This window comes from Pleurodeles waltl, chromosome 8 (assembly GCF_031143425.1).
Source record: "Pleurodeles waltl isolate 20211129_DDA chromosome 8, aPleWal1.hap1.20221129, whole genome shotgun sequence".
Taxonomy (NCBI): domain Eukaryota; kingdom Metazoa; phylum Chordata; class Amphibia; order Caudata; family Salamandridae; genus Pleurodeles; species Pleurodeles waltl.
Genome location: NC_090447.1, coordinates 1,542,555,766 through 1,542,571,077, shown reverse-complemented (window position 1 = coordinate 1,542,571,077; position 15,312 = coordinate 1,542,555,766). Strand labels below are relative to the sequence as shown.

The window sequence follows — 15,312 nt, the reverse complement described above, 5'->3', positions numbered from 1 at the left end:
GTGGTCTCAAGCACAGGGTCATTTTATAGATCTGGTGTTAATAGACCGCCAAACTTACCTCTCGCTTCTGTGGTGGAACAACATAAATTTAAACAAAGGGCGGCCTTTCCAAGACCCAGTGCCACAATACGTAATAGCAACAGATGCTTCCATGACAGGGTGGGGAGCACACCTCCATCAACACAGCATACAAGGACAATGGAACGTACATCAAACAAAACTGCATATAAATCACCTAGAACTTCTAGCAGTTTTTCAAGCACTAAAAGCTTTCCAACCAATAATAGTTCACAAATACATTCTCGTCAAGACAGACAACATGACAACAATGTATTATCTAAACAAGCAAGGGGGGACACACTCTGTAGGAAGTTGGCTCTGTATGTGCTATTTCAAAGTAAGGAATAGCATGCACAGAGTCCAAGGGTTCCCCTTAGAGGTAAAATAGTGGTAAAAATAGATAATACTAATGCTCTATTTTGTGGTAGTGTGGTCGAGCAGTAGGCTTATCCAAGGAGTAGTGTTAAGCATTTGTTGTACATACAAATAGACAATAAATGAGGTACACACACTCGGAGACAAATCCAGCCAATAGGTTTTGTTATAGAAAAATATCTTTTCTTAGTTTATTTTAAGAACCACAGGTTCAAATTTAACATGTAATATCTTGTTTGAAAGGTATTGCAGGTAAGTACATTAGGAACTTTGAATCATTTCAATTGCATGTATACTTTTCAAGTTATTCACAAATAGCTATTTTAAAAGTGGACACAGTGCAATTTTCACAGTTCCTGGGGGAGGTAAGTTTTTGTTAGTTTTACCAGGTAAGTACGACACTTACAGGGTTCAGTTCTTGGTCCAAGGTAGCCCACCGTTGGGGGTTCAGAGCAACCCCAAAGTTACCACACCAGCAGCTCAGGGCCGGTCAGGTGCAGAGTTCAAAGTGGTGCCCAAAACGCATAGGCTTCAATGGAGAGAAGGGGGTGCCCCGGTTCCAGTCTGCCAGCAGGTAAGTACCCGCGTCTTCGGAGGGCAGACCAGGGGGGGTTTTGTAGGGCACCGGGGGGGACACAAGCCCACACAGAAATTTCACCCTCAGCGGCGCGGGGGCGGCCGGGTGCAGTGTTAGAACAAGCGTCGGGTTCGCAATGGAAGTCAATGAGAGATCAAGGGATCTCTTCAGCGCTGCAGGCAGGCAAGGGGGGGCTTCCTCGGGGAAACCTCCACTTGGGCAAGGGAGAGGGACTCCTGGGGGTCACTTCTGCAGTGAAAGTCCGGTCCTTCAGGTCCTGGGGGCTGCGGGTGCAGGGTCTTTTCAGGCGTCGGGACTTAGGTTTCAGAGAGTCACGGTCAGGGGAAGCCTCGGGATTCCCTCTGCAGGCGGCGCTGTGGGGGCTCAGGGGGGACAGGTTTTGGTACTCACAGTCGTAGAGTAGTCCGGGGGTCCTCCCTGAGGTGTTGGTTCTCCACCAGCCGAGTCGGGGTCGCCGGGTGCAGTGTTGCAAGTCTCACGCTTCTTGCGGGGAGTTGCAGAGTTCTTTAAAGCTGCTTCTTGAAACAAAGTTGCAGTCTTTTTGGAGCAGGTCCGCTGTCCTCTGGAGTTTCTTGTCGTCATCGAAGCAGGGCAGTCCTCAGAGGATGCAGAGGTCGCTGGTCCCTTTGGAAGGCGTTGCTGGAGCAGAGTTCTTTGGAAGGCAGGAGACAGGCCGGTGAGTTTCTGGAGCCAAGGCAGTTGTTGTCTTCTGGTCTTCCTCTGCAGGGGTTTTCAGCTAGGCAGTCCTTCTTGTTGTTGTTGCAGGAATCTAATTTTCTAGGGTTCAGGGTAGCCCTTAAATACTAAATTTAAGGGCGTGTTTAGGTCTGGGGGGTTAGTAGCCAATGGCTACTAGCCCTGAGGGTGGGTACACCCTCTTTGTGCCTCCTCCCAAGGGGAGGGGGTCACAATCCTAACCCTATTGGGGGAATCCTCCATCTGCAAGATGGAGGATTTCTAAAAGTTAGTCACCTCAGCTCAGGACACCTTAGGGGCTGTCCTGACTGGCCAGTGACTCCTCCTTGTTGCTTTCTTTGTTCCCTCCAGCCTTGCCGCCAAAAGTGGGGGCCGTGGCCGGAGGGGGCGGGCAACTCCACTAAGCTGGAGTGCCCTGCTGGGCTGTGACAAAGGGGTGAGCCTTTGAGGCTCACCGCCAGGTGTTACAGCTCCTGCCTGGGGGAGGTGTTAGCATCTCCACTCAGTGCAGGCTTTGTTACTGGCCTCAGAGTGACAAAGGCACTCTCCCCATGGGGCCAGCAACATGTCTCTAGTGTGGCAGGCTGCTGGAACCAGTCAGCCTACACAGATAGTTGGTTAAGTTTCAGGGGGCACCTCTAAGGTGCCCTCTGTGGTGTATTTTACAATAAAATGTACACTGGCATCAGTGTGCATTTATTGTGCTGAGAAGTTTGATACCAAACTTCTCAGTTTTCAGTGTAGCCATTATGGTGCTGTGGAGTTCGTGTAAAACAGACTCCCAGACCATATACTCTTATGGCTACCCTGCACTTACAATGTCTAAGGTTTTGCTTAGACACTGTAGGGGCACAGTGCTCATGCACTGGTACCCACACCTATGGTATAGTGCACCCTGCCTTAGGGCTGTAAGGCCTGCTAGAGGGGTGTCTTACCTATACTGCATAGGCAGTGAGAGGCTGGCATGGCACCCTGAGGGAAGTGCCATGTCGACTTACTCATTTTGTTCTCACTAGCACACACAAGCTGGTAAGCAGTGTGTCTGTGCTGAGTGAGGGGTCTCTAGGGTGGCATAATACATGCTGCAGCCCTTAGAGACCTTCCCTGGCATCAGGGCCCTTGGTACCAGAGGTACCAGTTACAAGGGACTTATCTGGATGCCAGGGTGTGCCAATTGTGAAATCAATGGTACATTTTAGGTGAAAGAACACTGGTGCTGGGGCCTGGTTAGCAGGCCTCAGCACACTTCTCAGTCAAGTCAGCATCAGTACCAGGCAAAAAGTGGGGGGTAACTGCAACAGGGAGCCATTTCTTTACACACTCCACGCAGTTAAGCCTGCTAGCACAAAAAAATTGGCGTTGGGCAATTCACAACCCAATTCGCCTAATAGCACAATTTATACCAGGGATCCAAAATCAACTCGCAGACAACCTCTCTCGAGATCACCAACAGGTCCACGAATGGGAAATTCACCCCCAAATTCTGAACACCTATTTCAAACTCTGGGGAACACCTCAAATAGACTTGTTTGCGACGAAGGAGAACGCAAAATGCCAAAACTTCGCATCCAGATACCCACACAAACAGTCCCAAGGCAATGCCCTATGGATGAACTGGTCAGGGATATTTGCTTACGCTTTTCCTCCTCTCCCTCTCCTTCCTTACCTGGTAAACAAACTCAGTCAAAACAAACTCATATTAATAGCACCAACTTGGGCAAGGCAACCCTGGTACACAACGCTGCTAGACCTATCAGTAGTACCCTACATCAAATTGCCCAACAGGCCAGATCTGTTGACACAACACAACCAAAAGATCAGACACCCAGATCCAGCATCGCTGAATCTAGCAATCTGGCTCCTGAGATCCTAGAAGTCGGGCACTTACAACTTACCCAAGAATGTATGGAAGTCATAAAGCAAGCCAGAAGGCCATCCACCAGGCACTGCTATGCAAGTAAATGGAAGAGGTTTGTTTGCTACTGCCATATTAATCAAATACAACCATTACACACAACTCCAGAACATGTAGCGGGTTACTTGCTTCACTTACAAAAATCTAACCTGGCTTTCTCTTCCATTAAAATACACCTTGCAGCAATATCTGCATACCTGCAGACTACCTATTCAACTTCCCTATATAAGATACCAGTCATTAAAGCATTCATGGAGGGCCTTAGGAGAATTATACCACCAAGAACACCACCTGTTCCTTCATGGAACCTAAATGTTGTCCTAACTAGACTTAGGGGTCCACCTTTTGAACCCATGCACTCCTGCGAAATACAGTTCCTAACCTGGAAGGTTGCATTTCTCATCGCCATTACTTCCCTAAGAAGAGTAAGCGAGATTCAGGCGTTTACAATACAAGAACCTTTTATACAACTACACAAGAATAAGGTCGTCCTAAGGACTAATCCTAAATTTTTGCCAAAGGTTATTTCACCGTTCCATCTAAATCAAACAGTGGAACTTCCAGTGTTCTTTCCACAGCCAGATACCGTAGCTGAAAGGGCACTACATACATTAGATGTCAAAAGAGCATTAATGTATTACATTGACAGAACAAAGAACATCAGAAAGACTAAACAACTATTTATTGCATTTCAAAAACCTCATGCAGGAAACCCAATATCAAAACAAGGTATAGCCAGATGGATAGTTAAATGCATCCAAATCTGCTACCTTAAAGCTAAACGACAGCTGCCCATTACACCAAGGGCACACTCAACCAGAAAGAAAGGTGCTACCATGGCCTTTCTAGGAAACATCCCAATGCAAGAAATATGTAAGGCAGCCACATGGTCTACGCCTCACACATTCACCAAGCACTACTGTGTAGATGTGTTATCCGCACAACAAGCCACAGTAGGGCAAGCCGTATTAAGAACATTGTTTCAGACTACTTCCACTCCTACAGGCTGATCCACCGCTTTTGGGGAGATAACTGCTTACTAGTCTATGCAAAACATGCGTATCTACAGCGACAGATGCCATCGAACTGAAAATGTCACTTACCCAGTGTACATCTGTTCGTGGCATCAGTCGCTGTAGATTTGCATGTGCCCACCCGCCTCCCCGGGAGCCTGTAGCAGTTTGGAAGTTACCTTCAACTATTTGTATATGTATCATCTCAACCTTAAATAGGTACATACTTAGTCACTCCATTGCATGGGCACTATTACTACAATTCAACTCCTACCTCACCCTCTGCGGGGAAAAACAATCGAAGATGGAGTCGACGCCCATGCGCAATGGAGACAAAAGGAGGAGTCACTCGGTCCCGTGACTCGAAAGACTTCTTCGAAGAAAAACAACTTGTAACACTCCGGCCCAACACCAGATGGCGAGCTATGCAAAACATGCGAATCTACAGCGACTGACGCCACGAACAGATGTACACTGGGTAAGTGACATTTTCATAACTCCGCACATCCTTCGTAAGGGCTCTTCCCAAAACTTGTATCCAAGTCTGGAGGTCTCCGGAAGGAAGAAGACATATTTGTGATAGTCAGATACATACTTCCAAAATGGTGCAGTGCTTAAATTAAACTATTCAAAGAGGCAAGCGGCATACAGAGAGCTGTGTCAAAATATGAGGCTGAAGGAACGGAAGCTAAGAAGTAACATTAAAAATCAAGCAATCCCCTGAAGGCGTAAACAGGACACCGCATCGCGACAGACCTTCGAGGGGTCTGAAACACAGGAGCAGGAGTTGTAAATAGCAGAGTTAAAACTGAAAACGGTGTAAATGCCTTGAGTGAAAACCAGACATGGACCTGGCAGTCTGGATGTGCAGCTGCACCTGAGTCATGAACATCCAGGTTTGTAATCTGATATTTCACACAGGTCCATACATAGACCGGGGAAGTTCCATCTCTGGCCAGAGTCTCCTATTCTGGTTAGAGATTTAGCAATAGTTTATGACTTCTGTTATTGATTTATTCTTGATCACGAAATTTGGATCAATAGGACTCTTGTGAAGGTGCAGTTATTTGAGGTAGGAATTTCTCTAATTTGAATATTTGTGGCAAAGAGAAGGTTTTTCTCATGGTGTCTCGTTGGGCTCATTCCTGTGTTTTTATGATTTTTCAGTCGGAGGCTGACAGTGAAGCAGACCCGCATCCTGCAGCTGGACGAGGATGTTCTCTGCGTGCGCTACAGCCCCAGCCAGAGATTGCTGGCCGTCTCCTTGCTGGACTGCACTGTGAAAATCTTCTATACGGACACACTAAAGGTACATAGAAGACCGTGGGGCATGGAGATGTCAGCTGAAAATGTTATGTAGTGTTACCTGCCCCGAGTTCTCCATCTGTGCTTGTACATTAAAGATCACACCTGCCTCAGGTGAGGAGCACAAGGATGCTCCTTTATAGGGAAGATGACGCATATGCAAGGTGTGACTTCACGCCTCCATTGTGAACACTGATCAGCCATGCACTGTCTTTATTCTGGGTGTCTTTACACTTGTCCTCCTTTGTCGGCGATCAGGGAGTCTTGAGGCTACACATAGGCTGGCTCACGTTTAGCTTTACAGCCTTGTAATTGGTCACTGCAGGTCTAGCATCATTTCCATTCCTTTCTGTGGAGCAGGGACCTAGCACTGATTGATTCAACTTAATCCGTGTCGTCCTCTGCTTCTGAGCTGCGCTCAGATTTCACAACTAGCTCACCTTTCTTTACATGTTGTTCCTCCTTCGCTACTTTGAAAAGGGCGTGTCCTCTAAGGCTTTGGTCACTGTTCCTCTGTTATCCTGGTGCATTAAGTTTGGCTGGGGTCCTAAGACATGCTCTCAGATGCTGGTTTTCCTGGGTATGGTATTGCTTGTTGTGGTTGTATTGAAGATGGTAAGACCTTAGTTTGTATGTTTGTGGTACTTGTATAGTGTGAACCTAGATGAACCGCATCGGAGGCCTACATAGGTTTAAAGGGAAAGGTAAATCCATGTGTGATTGGAGGTGTGGCTGGTTTCTCAGAGCCCAGGTGGACTGTTTCTGCTTCGAGGCTATATGTTCTTTAAAGTGATGTGTCCAACTCTTTCGTAACTTTGAACGGTGTTGGAGTGGTCTTGATGGATAAATGGATGTTGTTCCTAGTTCCAGTACATAAATGGAGATGGCCCATTGCCTGGTCATTTCCTTTTTGTAGTTCTTCATATCCAGTCTCGTTCTTCTGTCTGCAGTTGTGTCAAGAGACACTGGAGGTGGTGAGCTGCTCAGCCAGGTAAGCAGGGTACCCTGTGACTGCTTTGCTTGGAGGAGCCGTGCTAGCAGATACGTTTGATCAGGTTAATCTGTAGACTGAGTGAGTTGGTAAATGCAGTGACTTGGTAATTTGTGCGGATGTCCTTGTTAGGAGGGTGAGTGCTGAGTGTCTACCCCTTGCCGACTCTGAAACCAAGGGCGATGCACCCCGTTAGCATTCTCACGTCTACTGGACACCGCTTTAGTAAGTATCCCCTGGCTTCGTAGAAGTGGGCTGATGGCGCCTGGGTGTAGTCTGAACACACAGATACAACAGAGTCAGCTCTGCCTTTAATAAATATAGTGCACTATGCGCGGAGGAGAAAGAAAGACGGTCCATCCAAAATTTTTGGGTGCTCTTGCGAAAGGAGATCCTCACCCTCGAAAGTGGCCTGCTTCGTCATTGGGTCTTCTCACCCTGCCAGTAAAGATCTACGGCCTGAATTAGATTTCGGCGAACGGGTTACTTCATCACGACGGTGACGGATATCCCATCCACCGATATATAAGTCCCGTAGGAAATAATAGGATTTACGTTTCAGTGGACAGGATATCCGTTACCGTTGTACGGGAGTAACTCATGCGCGAATATCTAAATCAGGCCAGTATTCTTTAAAAGCTTTCTTTGTGATTTTCATCAATGATCAACAGTTTTTGTGACCATAAAATGAACACAGCATAGCATCGTATCACGGTCAGCGTACTATTGTCAGCCTGGGCACATCAAGTCATTGTTGTGAGGAAAGGGGAAAAACTACTGCAAGATGAGTATTTCATTCCCTGCTCCATTTCCACAAGTTCCTCCTCCTGTGTCACTCCTCCCTCCTCCGCCTAGGCATGTCCAGCTGGGCACTTCCTGCCGATGAATGACCTCTTGAGCGGTGTTGTGACTCCTTGTGCATTCACCTGGGGGATCCATCAAAGAGAAACTATCTCCTCCAAAAGGTCCAGGTCTTGTTCTGCAGGGTCACCCATCCTCACCTCACGAAGTTGACGTTCTTCAGCGACTGCCCATTCATGTAAATCATACCACCGGGCTTGATAGCAAAGGGAAACTGGACTGAGAGAGTGTGGCTTTTTTTCCTTTGGCCTATAACAATCCCATGGTTGCAAATCTATTCTGAATTGTGCCACCTTCTTAGGTCAGTAGAGATATTTGACTGGATGGGCTCCAAGATGGTACCTCTTTGCAGAGATCTTTTTGCTGACGTTGAATTTTCTTTATGGAAGTGGTATAAACAAAAACATTAACCAATTGCATTAAAGCTAAAGAGACCGAGTGATGCACTGTCTGTGTACATTATTTTCCAAATCAAATATTTATCCCTGTGACTGCTTTATTATTATATGCAGATGGATGAATTTCTTACATCTAAGGTTGGTACTTCTTGGCAGATCTGATAAAACTGCTGTAACCTCTACAAATTCCTTTCTTTTCTTTGCAGTTCTTTCTCTCTCTGTACGGACACAAGCTTCCCGTCCTCTGCATGGACATATCCCATGTAAGTGATTAACTGATCTCTTAGAAGTAGTACTGTGTGTATTTAAACTTGTGCTGTTAAATCATATATCTGTGTTTAATAATTAGTTCTGATTTTAATGTTGATTTAGGAAGGTATTTTCTCTCACCCCGTAAAAAGGGTTATGGGTTTTTTAGAAATGTTTCTTGAAAGCCTAGGTTTTGATTCTGTGCTTATAGTTTTTGAATTGCAGTGAAATTATTGTAGGAGGCTGGCCTGGCTTGTAGTGGGTACCAGAGGTACTTATACCTTGTGCCAGGCCCAGTTATCCCTTATTAGTGTAGAAGAGGTGTTTCTAGCAGGCTGATAGAAGGTAGATCTAGCAGAGCAGCTTAGGCTGAACTAGCAGACATGTAAAGCTCCAACTATACCACGGGTGTCACATGCACAATATCATAAGAAAACACAATACACAGATATACTAAAAAATAAAGGTACTTTATTTTTATGACAATATGCCAACAGTATCTCTGTGAGTACCCTCAGTATGAGGATATCAAATATACACAAGATATATGTAAGGAAATGCCTCCTTGGCATGGTTACCCCCTGACTTTTTGCCTTTGCTGATGCTATGTTTTGAATTGAAAGTGTGCTGAGGCCTGCTAACCAGGCCCCAGCACCAGTGTTCTTTCCCTAACCTGTACTTTTGATTCCACAATTGGCACACCCTGGCATCCAGATAAGTCCCTTGTAACTGGTACCTCTGGTACCAAGGGCCCTGATGCCAGGGAAGGTCTCTAAGGGCTGCAGCATGTATTATGCCACCCTAAGAGACCCCTCACTCAGCACAGACACACTGCTTACCAGCTTGTGTGTGCTAGTGAGAACAAAATGAGTAAGTCGACATGGCACTCCCCTCAGGGTGCCATGCCAGCCTCTCACTGCCTATGCAGTATGGGTAAGACACCCCTCTAGCAGGCCTTACAGCCCTAAGGCAGGGTGCACTATACCATAGGTGAGGGTACCAGTGCATGAGCACTGTGCCCCTACAGTGTCTAAGCAAAACCTTAGACATTGTAAGTGCAGGGTAGCCATAAGAGTATATGGTCTGGGAGTCTGTTTTACACGAACTCCACAGCACCATAATGGCTACACTGAAAACTGGGAAGTTTGGTATCAAACTTCTCAGCACAATAAATTCACACTGATGCCAGTGTACATTTTATTGTAAAATACACCACAGAGGGCACCTTAGAGGTGCCCCCTGAAACTTAACCGACTATCTGTGTAGGCTGACTGGTTCCAGCAGCCTGCCACACTAGAGACATGTTGCTGGCCCCATGGGGAGAGTGCCTTTGTCACTCTGAGGCCAGTAACAAAGCCTGCACTGGGTGGAGATGCTAACACCTCCCCCAGGCAGGAGCTGTAACACCTGGCGGTGAGCCTCAAAGGCTCACCCCTTTGTCACAGCCCAGCAGGGCACTCCAGCTTAGTGGAGTTGCCCGCCCCCTCCGGCCACGGCCCCCACTTTTGGCGGCAAGGCTGGAGGGAACAAAGAAAGCAACAAGGAGGAGTCACTGGCCAGTCAGGACAGCCCCTAAGGTGTCCTGAGCTGAGGTGACTCTAACTTTTAGAAATCCTCCATCTTGCAGATGGAGGATTCCCCCAATAGGATTAGGGATGTGACCCCCTCCCCTTGGGAGGAGGCACAAAGAGGGTGTACTCACCCTCAGGGCTAGTAGCCATTGGCTACTAACCCCCCAGACCTAAACACGCCCTTAAATTTAGTATTTAAGTGCTCTCCCTGAACCTAGAAAGTAGATTCCTGCAACAACAAGAAGGACTGCCTAGCTGAAAACCCCTGCAGAGGAAGACCAGAAGACAACAACTGCCTTGGCTCCAGAAACTCACCGGCCTGTCTCCTGCCTTCCAAAGAACTCTGCTCCAGCAACGCCTTCCAAAGGGACCAGCGACCTCTGCATCCTCTGAGGACTGCCCTGCTTCGACGACGACAAGAAACTCCCGAGGACAGCGGACCTGCTCCAAAAAGACTGCAACTTTATCCAAAGGAGCAGCTTTAAAGAACCCTGCAATCTCCCCGCAAGAAGCGTGAGACTTGCAACACTGCACCCGGCGACCCCGACTCGGCTGGTGGAGAACCAACACCTCAGGGAGGACCCCCGGACTACTCTACGACTGTGAGTACCAAAACCTGTCCCCCCTGAGCCCCCACAGCGCCGCCTGCAGAGGGAATCCCGAGGCTTCCCCTGACCGCGACTCTCTGAAACCTAAGTCCCGACGCCTGGAAAAGACCCTGCACCCGCAGCCCCCAGGACCTGAAGGACCGGACTTTCACTGCAGAAGTGACCCCCAGGAGTCCCTCTCCCTTGCTCAAGTGGAGGTTTCCCCGAGGAAGCCCCCCCCTTGCCTGCCTGCAGCGCTGAAGAGATCCCTTGATCTCTCATTGACTTCCATTGCGAACCCGACGCTTGTTCTAACACTGCACCCGGCCGCCCCCGCGCCGCTGAGGGTGAAATTTCTGTGTGGGCTTGTGTCCCCCCCGGTGCCCTACAAAACCCCCCTGGTCTGCCCTCCGAAGACGCGGGTACTTACCTGCTGGCAGACTGGAACCGGGGCACCCCCTTCTCTCCATTGGAGCCTATGCGTTTTGGGCACCACTTTGAACTCTGCACCTGACCGGCCCTGAGCTGCTGGTGTGGTAACTTTGGGGTTGCTCTGAACCCCCAACGGTGGGCTACCTTGGACCAAGAGCTGAACCCTGTAAGTGTCTTACTTACCTGGTAAAACTAACAAAAACTTACCTCCCCCAGGAACTGTGAAAATTGCACTGTGTCCACTTTTAAAATAGCTATTTGTGAATAACTTGAAAAGTATACATGCAATTGAAATGATTCAAAGTTCCTAATGTACTTACCTGCAATACCTTTCAAACAAGATATTACATGTTAAATTTGAACCTGTGGTTCTTAAAATAAACTAAGAAAAGATATTTTTCTATACAAAACCTATTGGCTGGATTTGTCTCTGAGTGTGTGTACCTCATTTATTGTCTATGTGTATGTACAACAAATGCTTAACACTACTCCTTGGATAAGCCTACTGCTCGACCACACTACCACAAAATAGAGCATTAGTATTATCTCTTTTTACCACTATTTTACCTCTAAGGGGAACCCTTGGACTCTGTGCATGCTATTCCTTACTTTGAAATAGCACATACAGAGCCAACTTCCTACATTGGTGGATCAGCGGTGGGGTACAAGACTTTGCATTTGCTGGACTACTCAGCCAATACCTGATCACACGACAAATTCCAAAATTGTCATTAGAAATTGATTTTTGCAATTTGAAAAGTTTTCTAAATTCTTTAAAGTCCTGCTAGGGCCTTGTGTTAGTCCCTGTTAGCATTTCTTTTAGAGTTTAAAAGTTTGTAAAAGTTTGAATTAGATTCTAGAACCAGTTTAGTTTCTTAAAAAGTATTCCAACTTTTAGAAGCATAATGTCTAGCACAGATGTGAATGTGGTGGAACTCGACACCACACCTTACCTCCATCTCCAGATGAGAGAGCTAAGGTCACTCTGTAACATAAGAAAAATAACAATGGGCTCCAGACCTACCAAAGCACAGCTCCAGGAGCTGTTGGCAGAGTATGATAGAGCCAACCCCTCTGTGGATAACACAGAGGAAGATGATAGTGAACTGGAGGAAGAATCCCCTCCACCAGTCCTATCTAGGGAGAACAGGGCTTCTCAAGCCCTGACCCCAAAAATAATAGTCAGAGATGCTGCCTCCCTCACAGGAGGGTCCAACCTCTCTGAAATCACTGAGGATAACTCCAGTGAAGAGGACATCCAGTTAGCCAGGATGGCCAAAAGATTGGCTTTGGAAAAACAGATCCTAGCCATAGAAAGGGAAAGACAAGAGATGGGCCTAGGACCCATCAATGGTGGCAGCAACATAACTAGGGTCAGAGATTCTCCTGACATGTTGAAAATCCCCAAAGGGATTGTAACTAAATATGAAGATGGTGATGATATCACCAAATGGTTCACAGCTTTTGAGAGGGCTTGTGTAACCAGAAAAGTGAACAAATCTCACTGGGGTGCTCTCCTTTGGGAAATGTTCACAGGAAAGTGTAGGGATAGACTCCTCACACTCTCTAAAAAAGATGCAGAATCTTATGACCTCATGAAGGGTACCCTGATTGAGGGCTTTGGATTCTCCACTGAGGAGTATAGGATTAGATTCAGGGGGGCTCAAAAATCCTCGAGCCAGACCTGGGTTGACTTTGTAGACTACTCAGTAAAAACACTAGATGGTTGGATTCAAGGAAATGGTGCAAATGATTATGATGGGCTGTACAATTTATTTTTGAAAGAACACCTATTAAGTAATTGTTTCAATGATAAACTGCATCAGCATCTGGTGGACCTAGGACCAATTTCTCCCCAAGAATTGGGAAAGAAGGCGGACCATTGGGTCAAGACTAGGGTGTCCAAAACTTCCACAGGGGGTGACCAAAAGAAAGGGGTCACAAAACCTCCCCAGGGGAAAGGTGGTGAGACAGCCAAAAATAAAAATAGTAAAGAGTCTTCTATAGGCCCCCAAAAACCTGCACAGGAGGGTGGGCCCAGAGCCTCTTCACAAAACAATCCTGGGTACAAGGGTAAAAACTTTGATCCCAAAAAGGCCTGGTGTCGAAACTGTAGTCAGTCTGGACACCAAACTGCAGACAAGGCCTGTCCCAAGAAATATACCACTTCTAACTCCCATCCAGCCAAAACTGGAATGGCCAGTCTCCAAGTGGGATCAACAGTGTGCCCAGAGCAAATCAGGTGTCACACTGAAGCTACATTAGTCTCTGAGGATGGGGTGGATTTAGCCACACTGGCTGCCTGGCCCCCTAACATGCAAAAATACAGGCAGCAGCTCTTAATTAATGGGACAAGTGTAGAGGGCCTGAGGGATACAGGTGCCAGTGTCACCATGGTGACAGAGAAACTGGTTTCCCCTGGCCAATACCTGACTGGACAAACTTATCCAGTCACCAACGCTGACAATCAGACTAAAGTACATCCCATGGCTATGGTAACTTTAGAGTGGGGAGGGGTCAATGGCCTGAAACAGGTGGTGGTCTCCTCAAATATCCCAGTAGACTGTTTGCTTGGAAATGACCTGGAGTCCTCAGCATGGACTGAGGTAGAACTGAAAACCCATGCAGCCATGCTGGGTATCCCTGAACTGGTGTGTGTCAAGACTAGGGCACAGTGCAAGGCACAGGGTGAAAAAGTAGAGCTGGAGTCTGGAAAAATGGCCCAGCCTACCAAGAGAAAAGGAAAGTCAGCTGGGAAACCAGCTGCAACACAACACCAAAAAGAGAACCTCTCTTCTCAGGAAGAAGTTCTGCCCTCTGAGGGAACTGAGCCTATGGAGCTGGAACCTTATCAGGTTGAGCTCTTGGGCCCAGGGGGACCCTCAAGGGAAGAGTTGTGTAAGGGACAAGAAACCTGTCCCTCTCTTGAAGGCCTTAGGCAGCAAGCTGCTGAAGAGTCCAAAGGCAAGAAAAATGGAACACATAGGGTCTATTGGGAAGATGGACTCCTGTACACTGAGGCAAGAGATCCCAAACCTGGTGCCACTAGGAGAGTGGTAGTGCCTCAGGGTTTCAGAGAGTTTATTCTGACCTTAGCCCATGATATTCCCCTTGCTGGGCATTTGGGACAAACCAAGACGTGGGAGAGGTTAGTCAACCACTTCTACTGGCCCAATATGTCCCAGAAGGTTAAGGAGTTTTGCCTCTCCTGCCCCACCTGTCAAGCCAGTGGTAAGACAGGTGGGCATCCAAAGGCCCCCCTCATTCCACTTCCAGTGGTGGGGGTCCCCTTTGAAAGAGTGGGTGTGGACATAGTTGGTCCACTAGAACCTCCCACAGCCTCAGGAAATATGTACATCCTAGTAGTAGTGGATCATGCTACTAGGTATCCTGAAGCTATTCCCCTTAGGTCGACTACTGCCCCTGCAGTAGCCAAGGCCCTCATTGGTATCTTTACCAGAGTGGGTTTCCCTAAGGAGGTGGTTTCTGACAGAGGTACCAACTTCATGTCAGCTTACCTAAAACACATGTGGAATGAGTGTGGAGTGACTTATAAATTCACTACACCATATCATCCACAAACTAATGGCCTTGTTGAGAGATTCAACAAGACATTAAAGGGCATGATCATGGGGCTCCCAGAAAAACTCAAAAGGAGATGGGATGTCCTCCTGCCATGTCTGCTTTTCGCTTACAGAGAGGTGCCTCAGAAGGGAGTAGGATTCTCACCCTTTGAACTTCTGTTTGGCCACCCTGTAAGGGGACCACTTGCTCTTGTTAAAGAAGGCTGGGAGAGACCTCTTCATGAGCCTAAACAAGACATAGTGGACTATGTACTTGGCCTTCGCTCAAGGATGGCAGAGTACATGGAAAAGGCAAGTAAAAACCTTGAGGCCAGCCAACAACTCCAGAAGTTGTGGTATGACCAAAAGGCTGCACTGGTTGAATTTCAACCAGGGCAGAAAGTCTGGGTTCTGGAGCCTGTGGCTCCCAGGGCACTCCAGGACAAACGGAGTGGCCCTTACCCAGTACTAGAGAGGAAGAGTCAGGTCACCTACCTGGTGGACCTAGGCACAAGCAGGAGCCCCAAGAGGGTGATCCATGTGAACCGCCTTAAGCTCTTCCATGACAGGGCTGATGTAAATCTGTTGATGGTAACAGATGAGGACCAGGAAGCTGAGAGTGAACCTCTCCCTGATCTCCTCTCATTAGACCCTAAAGATGGCTCAGTAGATGGAGTGATCTACTCAGACACCCTCTC

At 47.4% G+C, this 15,312-nt stretch overlaps 1 protein-coding gene across 1 annotated transcript in view; it reads left to right on the top strand.

Annotated features, from left to right (window-relative positions):
- The window catches only part of WDR3 (WD repeat domain 3), a 188,218-nt gene that overhangs the window by 49,364 nt on the left and 123,542 nt on the right, over nucleotides 1-15,312 (top strand). Inside the window, exons 14-15 of the mRNA XM_069203010.1 lie at nucleotides 5,825-5,966; nucleotides 8,419-8,475. Coding sequence (XP_069059111.1) covers nucleotides 5,825-5,966; nucleotides 8,419-8,475 — 199 coding nt within the window. The remainder of the gene's footprint in view (nucleotides 1-5,824; nucleotides 5,967-8,418; nucleotides 8,476-15,312) is intronic.